The sequence below is a fragment of the Sturnus vulgaris genome, chromosome 22 (assembly GCF_052056855.1).
Source record: "Sturnus vulgaris isolate bStuVul1 chromosome 22, bStuVul1.hap1, whole genome shotgun sequence".
In the NCBI taxonomy this organism is placed as follows: domain Eukaryota; kingdom Metazoa; phylum Chordata; class Aves; order Passeriformes; family Sturnidae; genus Sturnus; species Sturnus vulgaris.
This window is the reverse complement of record NC_142264.1, coordinates 5,864,150-5,879,281: the sequence shown is the minus strand read 5'-3', so window position 1 is coordinate 5,879,281 and position 15,132 is coordinate 5,864,150. Positions and strand designations below refer to the sequence as shown.

At 60.0% G+C, this 15,132-nt stretch overlaps 1 protein-coding gene across 2 annotated transcripts; it reads right to left on the bottom strand.

The window, feature by feature from the left end:
* Positions 1-751: 751 nt before the first annotated feature.
* On the bottom strand, positions 752-7,682 carry CERCAM (cerebral endothelial cell adhesion molecule). 2 transcript variants are annotated; one of them, XM_088177655.1, is made up of 13 exons: positions 6,951-7,682; positions 5,241-5,361; positions 4,940-5,057; positions 4,724-4,858; positions 4,432-4,636; positions 4,240-4,359; positions 4,046-4,122; positions 3,762-3,868; positions 3,526-3,658; positions 3,222-3,349; positions 2,942-3,145; positions 1,809-2,045; positions 752-1,138 (listed from the first exon to the last, which is right to left on the bottom strand). In XM_088177655.1, exons 1-12 carry the CDS (start codon positions 7,459-7,461, stop codon positions 1,811-1,813), a joined length of 2,094 nt encoding a protein of 697 aa, XP_088033781.1. In that variant the 5' UTR covers positions 7,462-7,682; the 3' UTR covers positions 752-1,138; positions 1,809-1,810. The 2 variants fall into 2 exon arrangements, with proteins under 2 accessions (XP_088033781.1, XP_088033782.1); XM_088177656.1 differs by having other exon boundaries at positions 5,251-5,361; positions 6,951-7,162.
* Between the last annotated feature and the right edge of the window lie 7,450 nt (positions 7,683-15,132).

The window sequence follows — 15,132 nt, the reverse complement described above, 5'->3', positions numbered from 1 at the left end:
ATCCCACGAATACTGGGACGCCCAGCAAAGGCAGCTCCTCTCCTGCATCCCAGCAGGCACTGGAACAAGCACTGGGACACTTGCTGGCTGATGTATACCACAATGTTGCAAGCGCTTCCATCCTCTGCTCCAACTGGCACCAGACCTTCTCCTCCATCCCCAGCTCCTGAGGAGCACTGAGGCTGCTTAGGACTTTAGGAAAAGCTGGGAAGCAAAAGTGTCCCCAACCTGTCATCCCTTCCTCACCTATGTCTATACTGGCTGGGACCCTGCACTTGCAGAACAGGCACTTGGGATTTCCTTCTCCCTGTTCTCCAGGAGATCCACTCGGATCTTCAGGTCCTGTATGATCTGGATCTGGTTGTTTTCCTTCAGGAGGTCCCTGCTGTAGCTGTTCAACCTGCCCCAAATTAGGCTTTCCTGAATCACTTGATAGTCTCAGACTCCAGACAATGAGTGGTCTCATTGTGGGTATCTGCTGCCAAGGCCTCCACCTGCTGCTCCGTCACCTCCATTTCCAGGAGAGAGCTGAGCTCCATGAAAATGCCACCCACCTTTCCTACCTAGACCCCAAGGATGAGCTTCAATCTTCCTCTCCACCCCACCTCTCTCCTTCCCCTCTTTCCCCCCAACAGATTTCATTCCCAAAGTTCCCAGCTGAGGGAACTGCCAGACCCTCACCCCTGCAGCACTGAGGTGACCCCAGTGGGGTATTGCCCTGGGAATTTGGGGCAATGCCAGCACCCAGCACTTCAGCTCAGTCTGCTTTAATCCTCCCTGGGCTTCCACCCAGGCACAGCATGAGGGACAAGTCCAGTCAGTGGCAGGAGGCCACCACAGGTGCCAGCCCAAAGTCCACTCCCCAAAGTCCAGGCTGGTGGGAGATGGCAGAGTTGGCATCGCTTGGGACTGTCCTGGAGATGTGTCCTCAGCAGAGACAGAGCACAGCGCTCCTCTGGTCTCTCCCCTTGGCAGGGAAAGGCTTTCCTGAGGCAAATCCTGCTTTGGGTGGATTCGTCGCATGCAGATTCAAAGAACCGTGAGGGCCTCTGTCCAGGGCAGCTGCAGCTCCTGAGTGGGAGTGGGCAGTGTAAGGTCCTTGCCCACAGTGCTCCCAGCTGGATCACACTCGCTATCCCTAGGAGGCATGGATGGATACAGACATTAGTGGTCATGGCAGGAGCAGCCCCGACACGTTCACGCCTGCAGCCGAGGCAGTGGGAGGGCTATTTTCCAGCCTCCCCCGGTCTGGCAGCTCCCAGGGCAGTTCTGCTGCCAGGACAAGCAACCTCAGTCAGGGAAAGTCTGACCCAGCATTAACTGTGTCTATGCTGCCCTGGGGCTGAGCCAGTGTGGGTCGCCTGCCTGCTTGCCTGCATGGCCACCCCACAGATGCACAGCCCCAAAGAGACCTGCTTCTGAGGGGAGCAAACAGTGTTGGGATGAAACGTTTCCCTGGAAGATGCTCCAGCTCTTTTCATACTGAGGAGACTTCTGCAGCAGGCAAAGGAGCATTCTTCCTTCCTCACCTGAGTGGCTGGGGAGCAGCATGGACTCAGAAATGGAGGGCCCTGTCCCCATGTCTCCTCCAGCCCAGTGTAGCCCCACATGGGACATCTGTGTCCCCACCCCTTTTCCCACCTGGCAGAGACAGTCTGGTCTCTGTTTCTCAATGCTCTGACGGGGAGAGCTGCTGCTCCATGACAAAAACAATCTAGGCATGTGGGACACATCTGAATGTGGCACTTGCAGAGAAATGTTCCCCAGCTGTTCCGTCCCCTGTGCCTGTGCCTCACAGCCTTGCTCACCATCAGAGCTCATCACGGGCTGTGGAGCGGAGGTGGCCAGTACTGTCCCGTGAGTCCCTCAGAGTCTTCTGTGAGCCAACCCAGTCAGTCTTCTTGGCATCATCATCCCAGATGGTGGAAGTCTCGGTGTCACTCAGCCAGTTGCTGTCCCCAGCATAGTGAGTGGGATAAACCAGGAGGGGGTGAGCCGAAAACACCAGCAAGTCCCGTGGGGAGAAGTGTCGCTTGTAATCCTCGCTGGGGAAAGCAAACCAGAGAGGAGAAACTGGCTTACAGAGCATGGCACAGAGAAGAAAAAGCACTGGGAAAAGTATAACCACTCAGGGAATGCTCCATGCAGGGCAGGGGATAGTTAGGGATGTGAGGCATGACCAGGCATGGAGCCGGGGAAGGCTGGGACTGTGGAGGGATTACAGAGAGGACAGGACCTGTCGCTCCCCTCCAGCTGAGGCCGGCTCTTGGCACAGAGTGGGTCTCTGGCACAGCATCCAGCTGGCCCTGAGACAGGGATGTCTGGTGCTGTTATGCCTGCAAGCAGGGGGCTTCCAGCTGCTCCTGGTGCACATCCAGATCACTAATGTGTCCCTCTGTCCACCTCCAGCCTGTCTTTTACATGCCTGATCCTTATGTTTCTCCAACCCGATCACTGGGTTTCCCAGTTCCTTCTCTCCCAGGACACCCACCCACTGGTGCTCACTCACCCCCTAAATTGCCTCCCCCTCCCCAGACAAAGCCTTACTGCTGACTTCCACCCCAGAGAGGGGCATGAAAGTGCTCCAAACTGGGGCTGAGACCCACAACCAGGGGTAGGGGACTACACAGCCCCCCAACACCAGGGTACAGGGGGCTGCTCCCCGCCCCTTGCCACAGGGCCAAGACCCTGTGCAGGGCCCACATCAAGGCCCAGCTCCATTCCTGTTCCCCCACCCCATGCTGGCAGAGGGCCATTTTCCAGTGGCCAGTGGCCAGGCAGCAGCCGGCTGAGAATGAGCTCATTCTACAGATGTTTTCCTCCAGCATGAGTAACGCCTGCAAGGGGGGGAGCGGGGTGAGGTGGTGACGGCAGAGAAGAAACACATTGTCCCACACTGGCATGGCCAGGCCAGCACCCTCCTGCACAACCTGCTCCTTACTTGGGATGCTTGTCATACATGATGGGCAGATACTCATCCACTGGCAGCATTTTGGAGAGGGGTTTGGTGGCCAGCAGCTTCTGTGCCCCATGGTGGGAGATGGCGTAGGCCAGTGTCCAGTACGAGTACCCGGCCACCACCAGGTTCCGCACGCCTTTCACAGGTGCCTCATCCTCGTCGTTCACCTGTTTCCTCCCCAGGTAGCTGTGGGGTGGCCAGGGAACCATGAGAGCCAGCACTGGGAACCCTCACCCCACATCCCCCTGGCCCCAGCACCTACATGAGGTCCCAGTCCTGCTGTGCCTGCTCCAGCTCCTCCATTAGCCGCTGCAGCCGTGCTGGGAAGGCAGCCTCGAAGCGCACATCATCCTCGAAGACCACTGACCGCTCCAACCCCCGGGACACGATCTGGAGGAGGGGACAGAGGTGCAAGCCTATCCCAGCACCACTCTGGGCCATACTGGGGCCACTGACCCTGCAGGACACCCCTTCACCCCAGGTCCTCCTGACAATTGTGATGTTCGCAGGGTCCCTCCCCACTGCTGGTGGCCCTTAGGGACCCCATGGCCGCTGTGGCTCCATACCTCCTTCCAGACATTGTAGTGGCTGAGGAAGCAGCCGACCTCACCCTTGGTGAGCGTGCGGCCAGAGAAGGGATCATAGTACCCGGGTAGCAGGTCCACTCCCAGTACTTTGATGTCACTGCTGTTGAGGGTGCTGCAAGGCGAGGGGCTGCATCAGCAAGGTGTCTCCCCAGACACTCCCTGTCCCCTCCCCAGGGTGACACCAGGAGACTGGCTGAGTGTCCCCCCATGGTCACCTGCCATCCACAGCATCCACCACCCGTGGAACAATCTCCAGCTCCTGCAGGGATGCCAGCATTCGCTGCCGCCGGTCTGGCCTGCGCACCAGGTTGATTAGAAAGATCTGGGGAGGAAGAGGAGAGCCCCAACAATGGAGCGTGTTGTCATGGGGGACACACAGCGTGCCTAGCTACTGCAGGATGGGGACAGGGGCTCGGGATTTGCCATAGATGGATGCAGAGAGAGGGACACAACCAAAGGGATGGACAGAGAGACATGAGTGGCTCCACTGGGCACTTACTTCATCAAAGCCCATTTTTGTGAGTGGCCTGGGCAGGAGAGAAATGTGCCTGGAGCGCTGCATGGGGGGACCATCCACTGTGGAGAGAGGAGACACTCTTCAGAGGAACCCAGATTCCCCTGGCTGGGAGCTGGGGCTGACAGCCCTGTCAGGACCTGGAGGCCTCCAGGATCTCTCCACCCATGGGCACTCACCCATGGCTTCCAGCGTGAGATGCACAAAGTTGGCATGATCATCCTCCAGCGTCTGGTGAGCTTTCACAGGAACATTGATGTAACCAAAGCGGTGCTGGTTGCACACATGGACCTCCGCACCTGCCAGGTGAGACAGGTGAGCAGCACAGCCCCTCCAAGCCCCTTCACCTCCCAAAACCCCATCACTCTCACCAGCCTCCTGGCAGGAGTAGGCAAAGACAATGATATCATCGAAGGCCCAGGTGTAGTTGGGATGGGGCGGGTAGAAAGCCAATTGCAAAGTCTCCTCCTTCCTCAGGTCGATCAGGAAGGTGGCATAGACCATGGGGACACGGAAGCAGCCCACCCGCTGGCGGTTCTTGGTGGGAAAGTAGTCAGGGGTCCGGCGATAATATCCCTGCAGCACACCAGCACAATGCCTCCATGGCAGAGGGCTCCTCCACCAAGGGGGTGTCCCCTTCCCCAGGGCTTTCTGGGGATGTACCTGGGGTGTGATGCCACACCAGAAGTTGGAGTAGAAAGTCTGTGAGTCCAGCATGGGGGCCACTACTGACTTGTTCTGTGCCATAAGAAACTTGAGGGTCTGGTTGTTGGTTAGGACACTGTCAGTGTCCACGAACTGTGGAGACAGCACACCAGGTTCTGGAGATGTGGAGAAGCCTACCTCAGCCCCCACCCCACAGCATCCCAAGCCCCTTACCAGGATGTAGTCTGCCTGCTGCTCCCGGGCATAGGTGAGAGCTTCCTGCTTCAATTTCATCACGTTTTCATAGCGTTTGTCACTCCAGTGCTTGGGACCAAGCTCATCAGGGTAGGAGCTGGGCAGGGGAGGCAGGGGTTAACCTCACTCGCTGGGAATGCACAAACTCGGTGCAGGCTGTTCGAGCCGTCAGGCTGAGTCAGCCTCGCTCCGCTTCACTCCTCCTGGTCCCTGGCCAGGGAGAGTTGATGCTGCTCCAGGACCCCCTCACAGCACATACCTGCCCCCACCCAGCACTCACCCTGCCTCACCTGGGCTCCTCTTGCACCTTCCAGACCACCGAGTGATAGTCCTTCCCCACCGCTCCCAGCCACTCCTGCAGCATTGCCGTCGTGTTGTCTGAGTTGTGGTCTGTTGCACACCTGAGATGAGGGGACATCAGTCTCTGGGGGCCTCCTCAAGGGACAACCAGGACCTCACCCTGCACTAGAAATGCTCACGGGGCCAAAAGACTGAGCCAGACTTGCTTGGGAACATAACATGTAATTTGAAGGCTGCGCAGACAGGAGGGAGAACGCCAACTGGTAATTTCTTCCTCGGTGCCACAGCCAGCCAGGCTGTTCCCCGGCCCCCGCCCCTCATCCCTTCAGCCCAGTGGCAGCCCTGGACATGTTCTCACCCCAGCCTTGTGACTGCCAACCATGAGCATTGCAGCACAGCTGCTTTGTCCCCCTGCCCCTGCATCCCACAGTACTCCTGTGCATCCCACTGTTCCAGCAGTGAGAGGAAAGGGCTCAACAAGCAGCAAAAAATCCTCCTTCCCGAACATTCCCTTTGTCGGGACCATCACCGTTCCCAACTCTCCCACCCGTCCTCACAAGTATGTTCGCAGGGACACCAGCATAAACAGAGCCGAGCACTGAGCCAAACCCCACGTTCCCACACTCCTTAGCACCCTCGATCTGTCAGAGAGCCCTGGGACATCCCCCAGGCATGGGTATCGCGGGGATTTGATGGATTCAGGGGACAAGGCAGGATCTATGTCCCCCCAGCTCCACGGGCTGCTCTTGAAACACCCTGCAGGGTCCTGCGGTTCCCGGGGTGTGCAGCGGGTAAAGGTGAGGACCTCCCTTCCCCTTCCAGCAGTTTCCTTCGCCCCATCCCTGCCAGGATCCCCCTAACAGCCCCCGCCTCAGCTCCCCCGCAAAAGCAGCTGCAGAAAAGTTTCCGACAAGTTCAGGCGACAGACTGCAATGGCGTAACGAGGAGACAGGAGACTCCCAGACAACTCCCAGCCAACTCCCAGCACGGCAAAGGGGGCTTGGGGTTGTCTTTGGGAAAGGGGGGCTGAGGGTGAGCCCTGCAGGGAGGGGGAAGGCAGCGTCTGTCCCTGATGATGCAGAATTCCCTTGTGCCCAGGGGTCCCCTCCCTCACCAGCCCCACAGCTTCCTCAGGGGAAAGGTGGGGTCCTGCCCCTTCGCCGGGGGGCAGCCCGAGCCCCTCCCTGTTCCCTGCCGGGTCCTACACACGGGGCAGAGCCACCCCTAACATCCTGGGGCTGGGGGCGCTTCTACCCGGGATCCCTGTTCCTCCCGAAGGACCCTGCCACCTAAGGATCCCCATTCTCCCGTAGGCCCCCATTCCTTCGAATCTGTTCTGTCTACCCAAGCCCCTGTTACTCCAAGATCACTCTGCGAGCCCACCCAGTTCTCCCACTCTCCCCAGTTCCTACCCCGCGTTGTCATTCGGATCCCGGTTATCCTCGGCTCTCCATTCCCCCCACAGCCTCCCTTACTCCCCAGGATCCTCCTTCCCCTCATTATGCCCATTCCCCCGGTGCTCCCCGTTATCCCCGCGGTCCCTGTGACTCCAGCATCCCTGCTCCCCCCGAGATGCCCATTCCCCCACAGCCCTCTCCTCCCCTAGGATCCGTGCTACTCTCCGCATCGCGGGCTGCCCGCTCCCCCCCCCCCCGGGGTCCCGGCTCTCCCCGGGGTCCCGCTCCCTCACCACAGGGCGATGCTGCTCGCGGGATAGTCCAAGCGCTCCAGGGCTCCCAAGCAGTGCGGCAGTGAGTGCTGCGCGTTCCGGGCGAGCAGGGCGAGCACCAGGCGCGGTGGGGCTGGCCCGGTGCCGGTCCCGGTGCCGGTCTCGGTGCCCAGCAGCAGGAGGAGGGCGCAGAGCAGCCCCGCGGCGCCCATGGCGGAGGTGGCGGGCGGGGAAGGGGCGGGCTGGGACCCGCCGCGCTCAGCGCACCCCCCGCCCCCGGCCCGGCCCCGCTGCCGCCGCAAGCCCCGGGGGCCAGTTTGGGTCGGGTTTCCTTAAATAGAGTCGACAGCGGTGCAGAGCCCCGCACAGCCCACGGCTGGGGGGCGAGAAGCCGGGGGATACCCCGGGACCCCCTCCCCGATGATGCTCCGGGGGAGCATCCATGTACCACAGGCCAGCACCTGGTTGGGTCCCCATGGTGCCTGCACGGCGTGGGTGGGTGGGCAATGGGATGAGGGGGAGTGGGGCTCATGGTTTGGGGGAATATGGCCAAGGGCGCTGGTGGCCGGGGGCATCATCGCCAGGGGGGTTAGTGGACAAGGGGATCATGGCCAGAGAGGCTTGTGGCTGAGGAGGGCTTGTATGGCGAGCGGGGTCATGGCTCTCGTCCTCACCAAGGCAAGCCACCCTCCTGAGCCGTGTCCCACCCAGGCTGTCCCCCATGGCTGACCATTCGCAGGCCCACGGGCGTGTCCGTGACGTGTCCGCGCCGCGGGCAGGGGCAGGCCCGGGGCCTGTGGGACGTTTGACCAAACCCTCTGGTTTTCCACCCAATCCATAAATACAGCCGTCAGCTCCCAGAGCGAGCGCAGGCCTGGCGATGGTCACGTCCTGCGGGGCAGTGACTCCGTGCTCCCCAGCAGCAATGCGGTGGCATCAGAGCCCTGGTGAGGGACGGGTGGATGGCACACATGGCCAAACCTGTGCCCACCCGCATCAGGGTGAGGGGTGCCCCAGGCGGCTGCTGTCGCTGGCTGCCTGTGTCCCCCCGGCGGGGCTCCGTCAGGGTGCAGCAGAGGGGTCGGGAAGCGAACAATTCAGGAACACCTGAAAGAAGCAACAGAGAGGGCGGGGGACTCACAGGACCCGGCAGTGACTGCAAGGAGAGAAAAATGCTGTTTACAGCCCCGACTCGGACAAGTATTCCGGGAAGGGCTGGGCGCCAGCGCAGCCGGGAATTCCCAGCCATGAAGGACTGCGGGAAGGGGTAGGCACCCAAGCGCCCAGCACAGCCGGACCCACCCGCGTCCGTGTCGGCACTCCAGCCATGTGCATGCCCCCGGGAAGGCTGAACGAGGGGCAGCTCCTCTGCCCTCCGCCGGAGCCCTCGAGCACGGCCCCGCAGCCCGGGAGGGAATGAGGGCGGAGCAAGGGCCGCAGAGTAGCGGGGATCCCGCGGAGCCCACGGCCCCCCCGTCCCTCGGGGACACCCCCGCCGGCACCGCCCCCGCTCCGCGGCCCCGCGCTCGGCCGCTGCTGCCACCTCCCGGCGCCGCCGCACCGCCCGCACCGGCTCTCGGTGGGGAGCCCGGGGTCTGTCCGAACTGGATCTGATCCCCACTTCCCCACAACCCTCTCTCCCTACTTCATCTCTGCATCCCATTATCTTATATCCCTGATCGCCAAACCCCTCCAGCCCTTACACCCCTCCATTCTTTCATCTCTGCTCTTCTTCATCCCTGCATCCCTTCCCTTCTTCATCCTGATCTCCCCACATCCCTCCATCCCTGCATTGTCTCAGGGTCACAGCTGGACCTGCCCTTCCCCTGGCACCCCACACAGTTCAGCCACCCGAGCACAGCCATGGCCCCACTGCCCTGTACAGCCCTCGCCAGCACTCCCTGGCCGTGGGCTCTAGAGCAGAACAAGAGAGGGAGAGACTGCCCTTCCCACAGCCCCATCACCCCCAAAGCAGGCAGAGGAAGGGGGGCCACCACTGTGACGCAGGGAAACTGAGGCACGGGCCAGTGAAGTGTGCTGCACACAGGCTGGGACTAGTAGACGGACAGAGCATCCTGTGCCTGTCCTCCCAAGCTCAGCTGGGGTCAGAATTATCGCTGCCTTTGCAATCTGCCTTCCCCCCACATCCTCACTGCTGCCGGGCTCACAATGGACCCTCAGAGGCCACTGAGAGCCAAGTGGCACCTTACAAGCAGTTTTGGGCATGCAATGGAAAAGCAACCCTGGGTGAGCTCGGGGAGAAGGGGGACATGGAGATACCTGTCAGGGCACCGGCTGTGTGGTCCTCAGGGGAACCCACCCAGCTCCATGCTGTGGGTTAGCATTTCCACCTGCTAACACAGGGCTGTGACAGCTCCTGTGCCCCAGGAGCAGGACTGGAAAGCAGGTGGCAGGTCCCCACAGGGCCCAGGCTTTCCCCATGGGACTCAGGACATCCTCATGGCTCCATGCATTCATGGTGATACCTGCAATACTGAGACAGCATCAGGCCTGCAAGCATCCTGCCTGGAAAATCACCTTCCCTTCCCAAAGCTCCAGGCAGGAGCAGCACTCCACAACGTTTACAGGAGTATGTTTTCCTTTTTTTTTTTTTACAGGAAAAGGTTGGTTTTGGACCTAGGGATGAGGATTTTGGTTACCTCCCACCTCTCTCCACTCCTTCCTTGAAGTTCTCTAGGATTTTCAGCAAAGTGTTTGAAAAGCTCCTGTTTCCTCAAACGTCGTATTTTTCTGCTTTAAAAGGCTCAGCCTTGGTTGCAAAAGGGAAATACATGAAGATATGTGTATGTGGATATATATGTACCTATAAATGCAGAGATTCTGTGTGTGTGTACATGGCCAAGGCTGGTACAAGTCCCTCAGTCAACAAAAGATTTTTATTAATCTTTTTTTCACAAGAAAAAACATCTTGGGGACCCAACTAGCTGCCCAAAGTCCATGATACTCCCAAGAGTCCCCATCCCCACGCCATGACACTGCCCAAGTGGTGCTCTCCTCTCAGACATGCCTTCTCCAGACCTCCCCTGAACTACCCAGCCTTAAAACACCAGCCCTGTTTCCTACTGGGGAAACTGAGGCACAGAGCCCTCCTCCCTGCTTCTCAGCCCCTCAGCAAGTGCCTGTCCAGGGAGAGCTCTGGAACTAAGGGAGTGCCTGTGAATCCACCATACCCTCTGCTATGCAAGCCCCTTATCCTTCACCATTCCGGCTGTTCCAGATGTTTTCACCACCTCCCAGCTGCTGGGTAGCTCAGGAGGCCAGCACTCCCCTCTCAACTGGGTTTTCCTTCCAGGTCTCTGCTAAACCCATCACATCCATGGGCGCTGCTCCACTTTCCTCCTTGCAGGCTGCTTCTGCAGCGAGCATAAACTACAGATCTTCCCACACAGAAAAAATACAGGGGAATTTACGCCATCTTGGAGGGATTTTGGTCATCCTGGGAGGGATTTTGGCCACCCTGGGGGATTTTGGCCCACCCAAGAGATCTTGTACCAGAGGATCTGGAGGCTGATGGGAACAGCATTCTCATCCTGGCTGTGGGGAAAGGGAGATTTGTGCCACTGTAAATGGGGCAGTGACACACTGCCAGTGTCCCCCAAACCTCAACCCACTGGGAGACCGACTGGGGTCTTCCGGGTGGCCTGTGAAATTCGGGGAGTGTGAAGGCTTCCTGGGGGTCCTTCTTCATGTCCTGGCAGGAAGCCAGGGCCATGCTCCACGCCACCTGCAAGGCACTGCCAGCCTTGGAGCTACATTCAAGCCCTGCAGTGGCCAAATCCTGACCCTTCTGGGTGGCACAGCTGGTTCAGTCAGCCTCAGAATGGTCCCTTTTCTCCCCAGTCTGGACCACACCTTTTGGCATCAGGGCCAGCAGTGCCCTGGCTCTGGGTATCAAAGGGGACCCCAGGCACCTGTCATTGGGATACCTCCTGCAGCAAGGGCAAACTGAGGCAGGAAACCAACGCTAGGCTGTGGGTGGGCACGGAGAGGCTGCACACCCTGAGGCTTCACTCCAGGGACAGCAGAGAGCTCTCCTCTATCCCCCCCAGTGCCATCTCTCAGAGGGACAGTGACAGAGGGGTACCCGATGGACCAGGTCCCCCCTGCGATGTGCTGACCGGTGCACTCCCGTCCCTCCCTCCTCTCTCAGTGGGGCTGACGGTCGGTCCCGTCCCAACCCGGGGCAGCTGTGACCGAAAACAAAGCTGTCCCCTTCGGCACAATACCCTTCTGTCCCCCCCCCCAGCTGCTGACCGCTGGGGTGGGCAGCGGCCGGGCTGGAGGCGTCGAGGGGCCGTGCCAGGCCCCCGCTGGCAGGGGACAATGTTGGCAGTGATGGAGAGTAGGTATTTCAAAAGGTTTTGTTTTCGGGTTGACCCGCCGAGCCTGCGTGACCCCGCAGCCCCCCACCCAGCCCTGCTCCTCCGTCCCAATAGAAACCGGCCACATTCCTGACCTCGAGGGGGGGGGGAAGTTTCAAACCTCCCCGGGAAGGAGACAATGGGGGTGTCAGGGCAGTGATTTAGGAGGGGGGGCTCTTTCCATCACAAAGGCGAGACAAAGGCGCTCGACGCTGGGAAAGGGGCTTCGGCGGCGGCTCAGGAGAGGGGCCGTGGTATTGTGCCTGGCCAGCCGCCCTCGGCAGCAGGGCTGCCAGGGCCCACCGGGTCCCACTGTGTCCCATTGGATCCCACCGAGTCCCACTGAGTCCCATCGGGTGCCAGCAGGTGCCACTGGGTCCCATTTGGTCCCACCTGCCTCTTCACCCCAGTCCGTAGCGCAGCTTCCCCGCGGCCACCCTGGAGACCGCAGTCTGGCGGCTTCGTGGATGTCACCACGACCCATGACAGGAGGGAGTGAGTCCCCATCCCCACGTGGGATGGCTGGGGCACCCCATGCTCCCCATAGCTCCCCAGTCCAGCGGGGCTGGCCAGGGACCAGCCCTTGCTTTGGGCACCCCATGGTTCAGAGCTTAGACTGGAGCCGCTGTCCCTGACCCGGGGAACGCTCAGACCCAGAGCCCTGAGCTCCCCACCTCGTCAGCCCTCCCGAGTGTCCAAGGTTCCATTCTCCTCTGCAGTGACCATTCCCGGTTCCGAGGGCCGGGCAGGGATCAGCAGCTCCTCTGTGAGGAGCTCAAAGGGGCTTTGTGCACCCCGGGGCTGCCGGCACCCAGCACCACCGGCCACCGCCGGCACGGGCACCGCGCCGGTGCCCACCCTGCCCACACCTCGCAGCCTGCGCGCCCCACAACCCCCCATTTGCAACTGCCCCCTGTCCGACCCTCCTCCTCCATCGCTGTGGGTCTCAGCCCCTAAACCGTGGCATAACCGCCCCACAAAAAAAAAAAAAAAAGAAAAAAAAAAAAAAAAAAAAAAAAAAAGCAGGAAACTGTTTAAGCAAACAACTTACAGTGGTGTCCTCTGCTGCCGAGCTGAGCCCATGTCTCCAGCCAGTGTCCCAGTGACGACGGGATCGGAGCCTGCACGGAGAGGGGAGTTTTTTACAGGAGAAATGTTTTTCTCCCGGTACTGGACTGCTGATCCGAAGGAAAAGCTGGAAACAAGTTCATTGGTTTTGCTCTCGCTCCCCGTCCTTGCCCTAATTTTTTTTCCTGGCAGCTGGTGGGAGGAAGGGAGCTGGCAAGGTGATGCTTTTTGGGGAAGTGGGGAACTGCTGGTGAAAGAGGCATTCACTGCACCGGGAGTGCCGGGGGGCTGCGGGGAGGGCGGGAGCCTGATCCCCAGCACCGCGCCGAGGCTCACGGCTGTGCCCGGGCTGACCATCACACCGAGGCTCGTGGTCGTGCTGAGGCTCATGGCCAAGCAGCGCCCGGCGGCAGGTGGAGGGGCGCCGGCGGGATACACCAGAAAGCCAATGACATCATGTTGTGGGTTTGTTTTTTTTTTTTTCCAGGATGAAATTTGCAGACAACTTCCCCGACCGCCCGCGAGCGCTGGGGCTCCGCCGTGAGGAGCAGGACAGGTCTCCCCAGGACACACAGGCGCCCATCGAGGGCGTGCAGGGCTTGGCCAGGGCTTTATTTTTTTTCTCTTTTTGGGTTAGAAGAGCTACATTTTATTTCTTAACTCGCTAGTGTCATGCAAGGGGCTCCCCAGCGCACAGAGAGCGGGATCGGCCGGCGGCTGAGCAGAGCAGCCCGGTACAGCCGGCGCCAGCGCCCCGTCGGGGACCCCCATCCCCACGGCGGGGCAGGATCCGTCCCCGGCCGCCCAACCTGGGATGGCTCCTTTCGCCTCTTCCCTCTTAATTTTGTTTAGAAACTTGTCAGGTTGGTAGATAAAGGAGGTGGAAAGATCAATCCCGGCTTTTCATCAGTGTGGGAAAAAGTATTTCACTAATCCATATTTATTGGTGTAAGGAACCGGGGGGGGCGGGGGGGGTGGAGGGCAAGAGACCCTAATGGTCAGAGCAAAGGACAGAAGGGACAGTTTAAGGCTGCCCTTTTCCAAGAGGTCACATGTCACCAAAATCTTTCGGTTGTCTCGGGATTGGTTACATTCTGTTCTCTTTTTTTCTATTGAGGTTGCCAAGCAACTGGCTAAGACCAGCCAAGATATTTTCTTTATTACAAGTGGAGCAGAAAGCAGCAAGGAGGAGAGAGATAAAAAAAAAAAAAAAAAAAAAAAAGAAAAAAAAAGAAAAAAAAAGAGAAGAGAAGAAGTTTAGACAATTAACATTTATAGGATCACATAACTTCATTAACTCGGCTGAGATTTGGGAAAGAGACTTAAAAAAAAAAGGGTGGTGGTGGGGAGCGCTAGGAATTAAAATAAGTTAAAAGGCCGGCAGGTCTGGGGCTAAAACAATGCCAGAACACCCGGAGCAGCGACAGGGGCTTCCCTCGGATGGTTCCCGCTTCCCAAAGACTGGCCAGTCCCAGGCAATGGCTGCAACCCAGCTCAGGGGCCTTCAGCTGCTGCTGCTCTTTTTTCTTTTTATTAAATGCTGGCTTTCTTTTGGTTTTCACACTCGTAGGAAGTGGGTTTATTGCTACTAGCGCTGGCAGGGATGTGTTGGGACGCAGAGGAGCCCTTCCGAGGGAGGTGCATGGCTGTGGCAGGATCTGGGCATCCCCCTGGCCCTGGCCCGTAGGGAAGGGGCTGTGAGGATATGGCTGTCCCCAAGCCCTGGGACACCTTCATGACTCTTCAGGGTGGGCAAAACCTCCCAGGGAGGGAATGAGACTCTGTGGGAGAGCAATCTCCAGCCGCAGATGCCTGCCCTGTTGGTCCCTGCTCAGGGTTTGGGCCTGACAGTCTCTGACACTGTCCCTGGGCTCCAGGGGCCTACGGCAGGGGACACTGCTAAGGGTTGGGGACAGAGACTGGGGTCACCCTGCAGCTCCATGTGGCTGGGCTGCCCCAAGCATCCCTGGGGCTGCGGGAGTTTCTGTCCCAGCACTCACCAATTCCTCTCCCCGCGTGAGAGAGGGTGAGGACACCCTGTCTCCCCTCTCCTGGGTGAGGACACGAGGGACAAGCGGGGACCTCCTCGGCGAACCCTTCCAGGCTCCCGTCCAGTTCTGCCCAGAGACCCCTGTGACACCCAGGGCGGTGGCAGCAGCAGTGGAGAAGGCGCCGGCCACCTCCATGCTCTTCCCTTTGACTGCGGGGACCTGCGGCCGGCTGGAGCTGGGGGGTCCCCGGGCGGGGAGAGCGGGCGATGTCCCCGCTCCTCCGGCCTTAGCCCGCAGCTGCCGGCCTGGCACCTCGGTAATATTCATTAGGGGAAAACAATGAGCATTATTTATCCCCAGCACTTTCCCTGCCGCTGGGGGGCCGAGTTGGGGTGCAAGTGACCCCATACCCCACGGGGTACCCGGGCAGTGTCACTCCCGCGGCAGCAAAACGGAGGGGGTCTCCAAGGGGGGCCGAGTGGGTGGGAGGGAACCCCAAACCCAGCTCTGCCCGGCGGCTCGGGGGGGATCCCCACAACCCCGAGTGGAGCCAACCGCGGCCGTCCCCGGGACTGGGCGCCGAGCCCCCGGGGCAGAGCGCACCCCGCGCCCCGGGCTCGGCGGTGCGGCGGCTGCGGGCCGGGCCGGAGCCGGCGTTTGGGAGCTGTGTCTTTAAGAGATGGCTGGCTCCAGGTTGCAGCTGCTGTTTCTGTGCTATAGAGACAGTGGAGATTCATTACTCCTAAAACACAATGGGCATTT

Bases quoted from the DNA above. Each gene is read 5' to 3' on its own strand.
- CERCAM (XM_088177655.1), bottom strand. From the start codon at position 7,461: ATGAGCCCCACTCCCCCTCATCCCATTGCCCACCCACCCACGCCGTGC. The intron at 4,859-4,939 runs GTAAGGGGCTTG...CTGTCTCCACAG, and splicing joins AGCAGGCAGACTACATCCTG to TTCGTGGACACTGACAGTGT. The intron at 3,659-3,761 runs GTGACCATGGGG...CTCGCCTTGCAG, and splicing joins GTGGATGCTGTGGATGGCAG to CACCCTCAACAGCAGTGACA.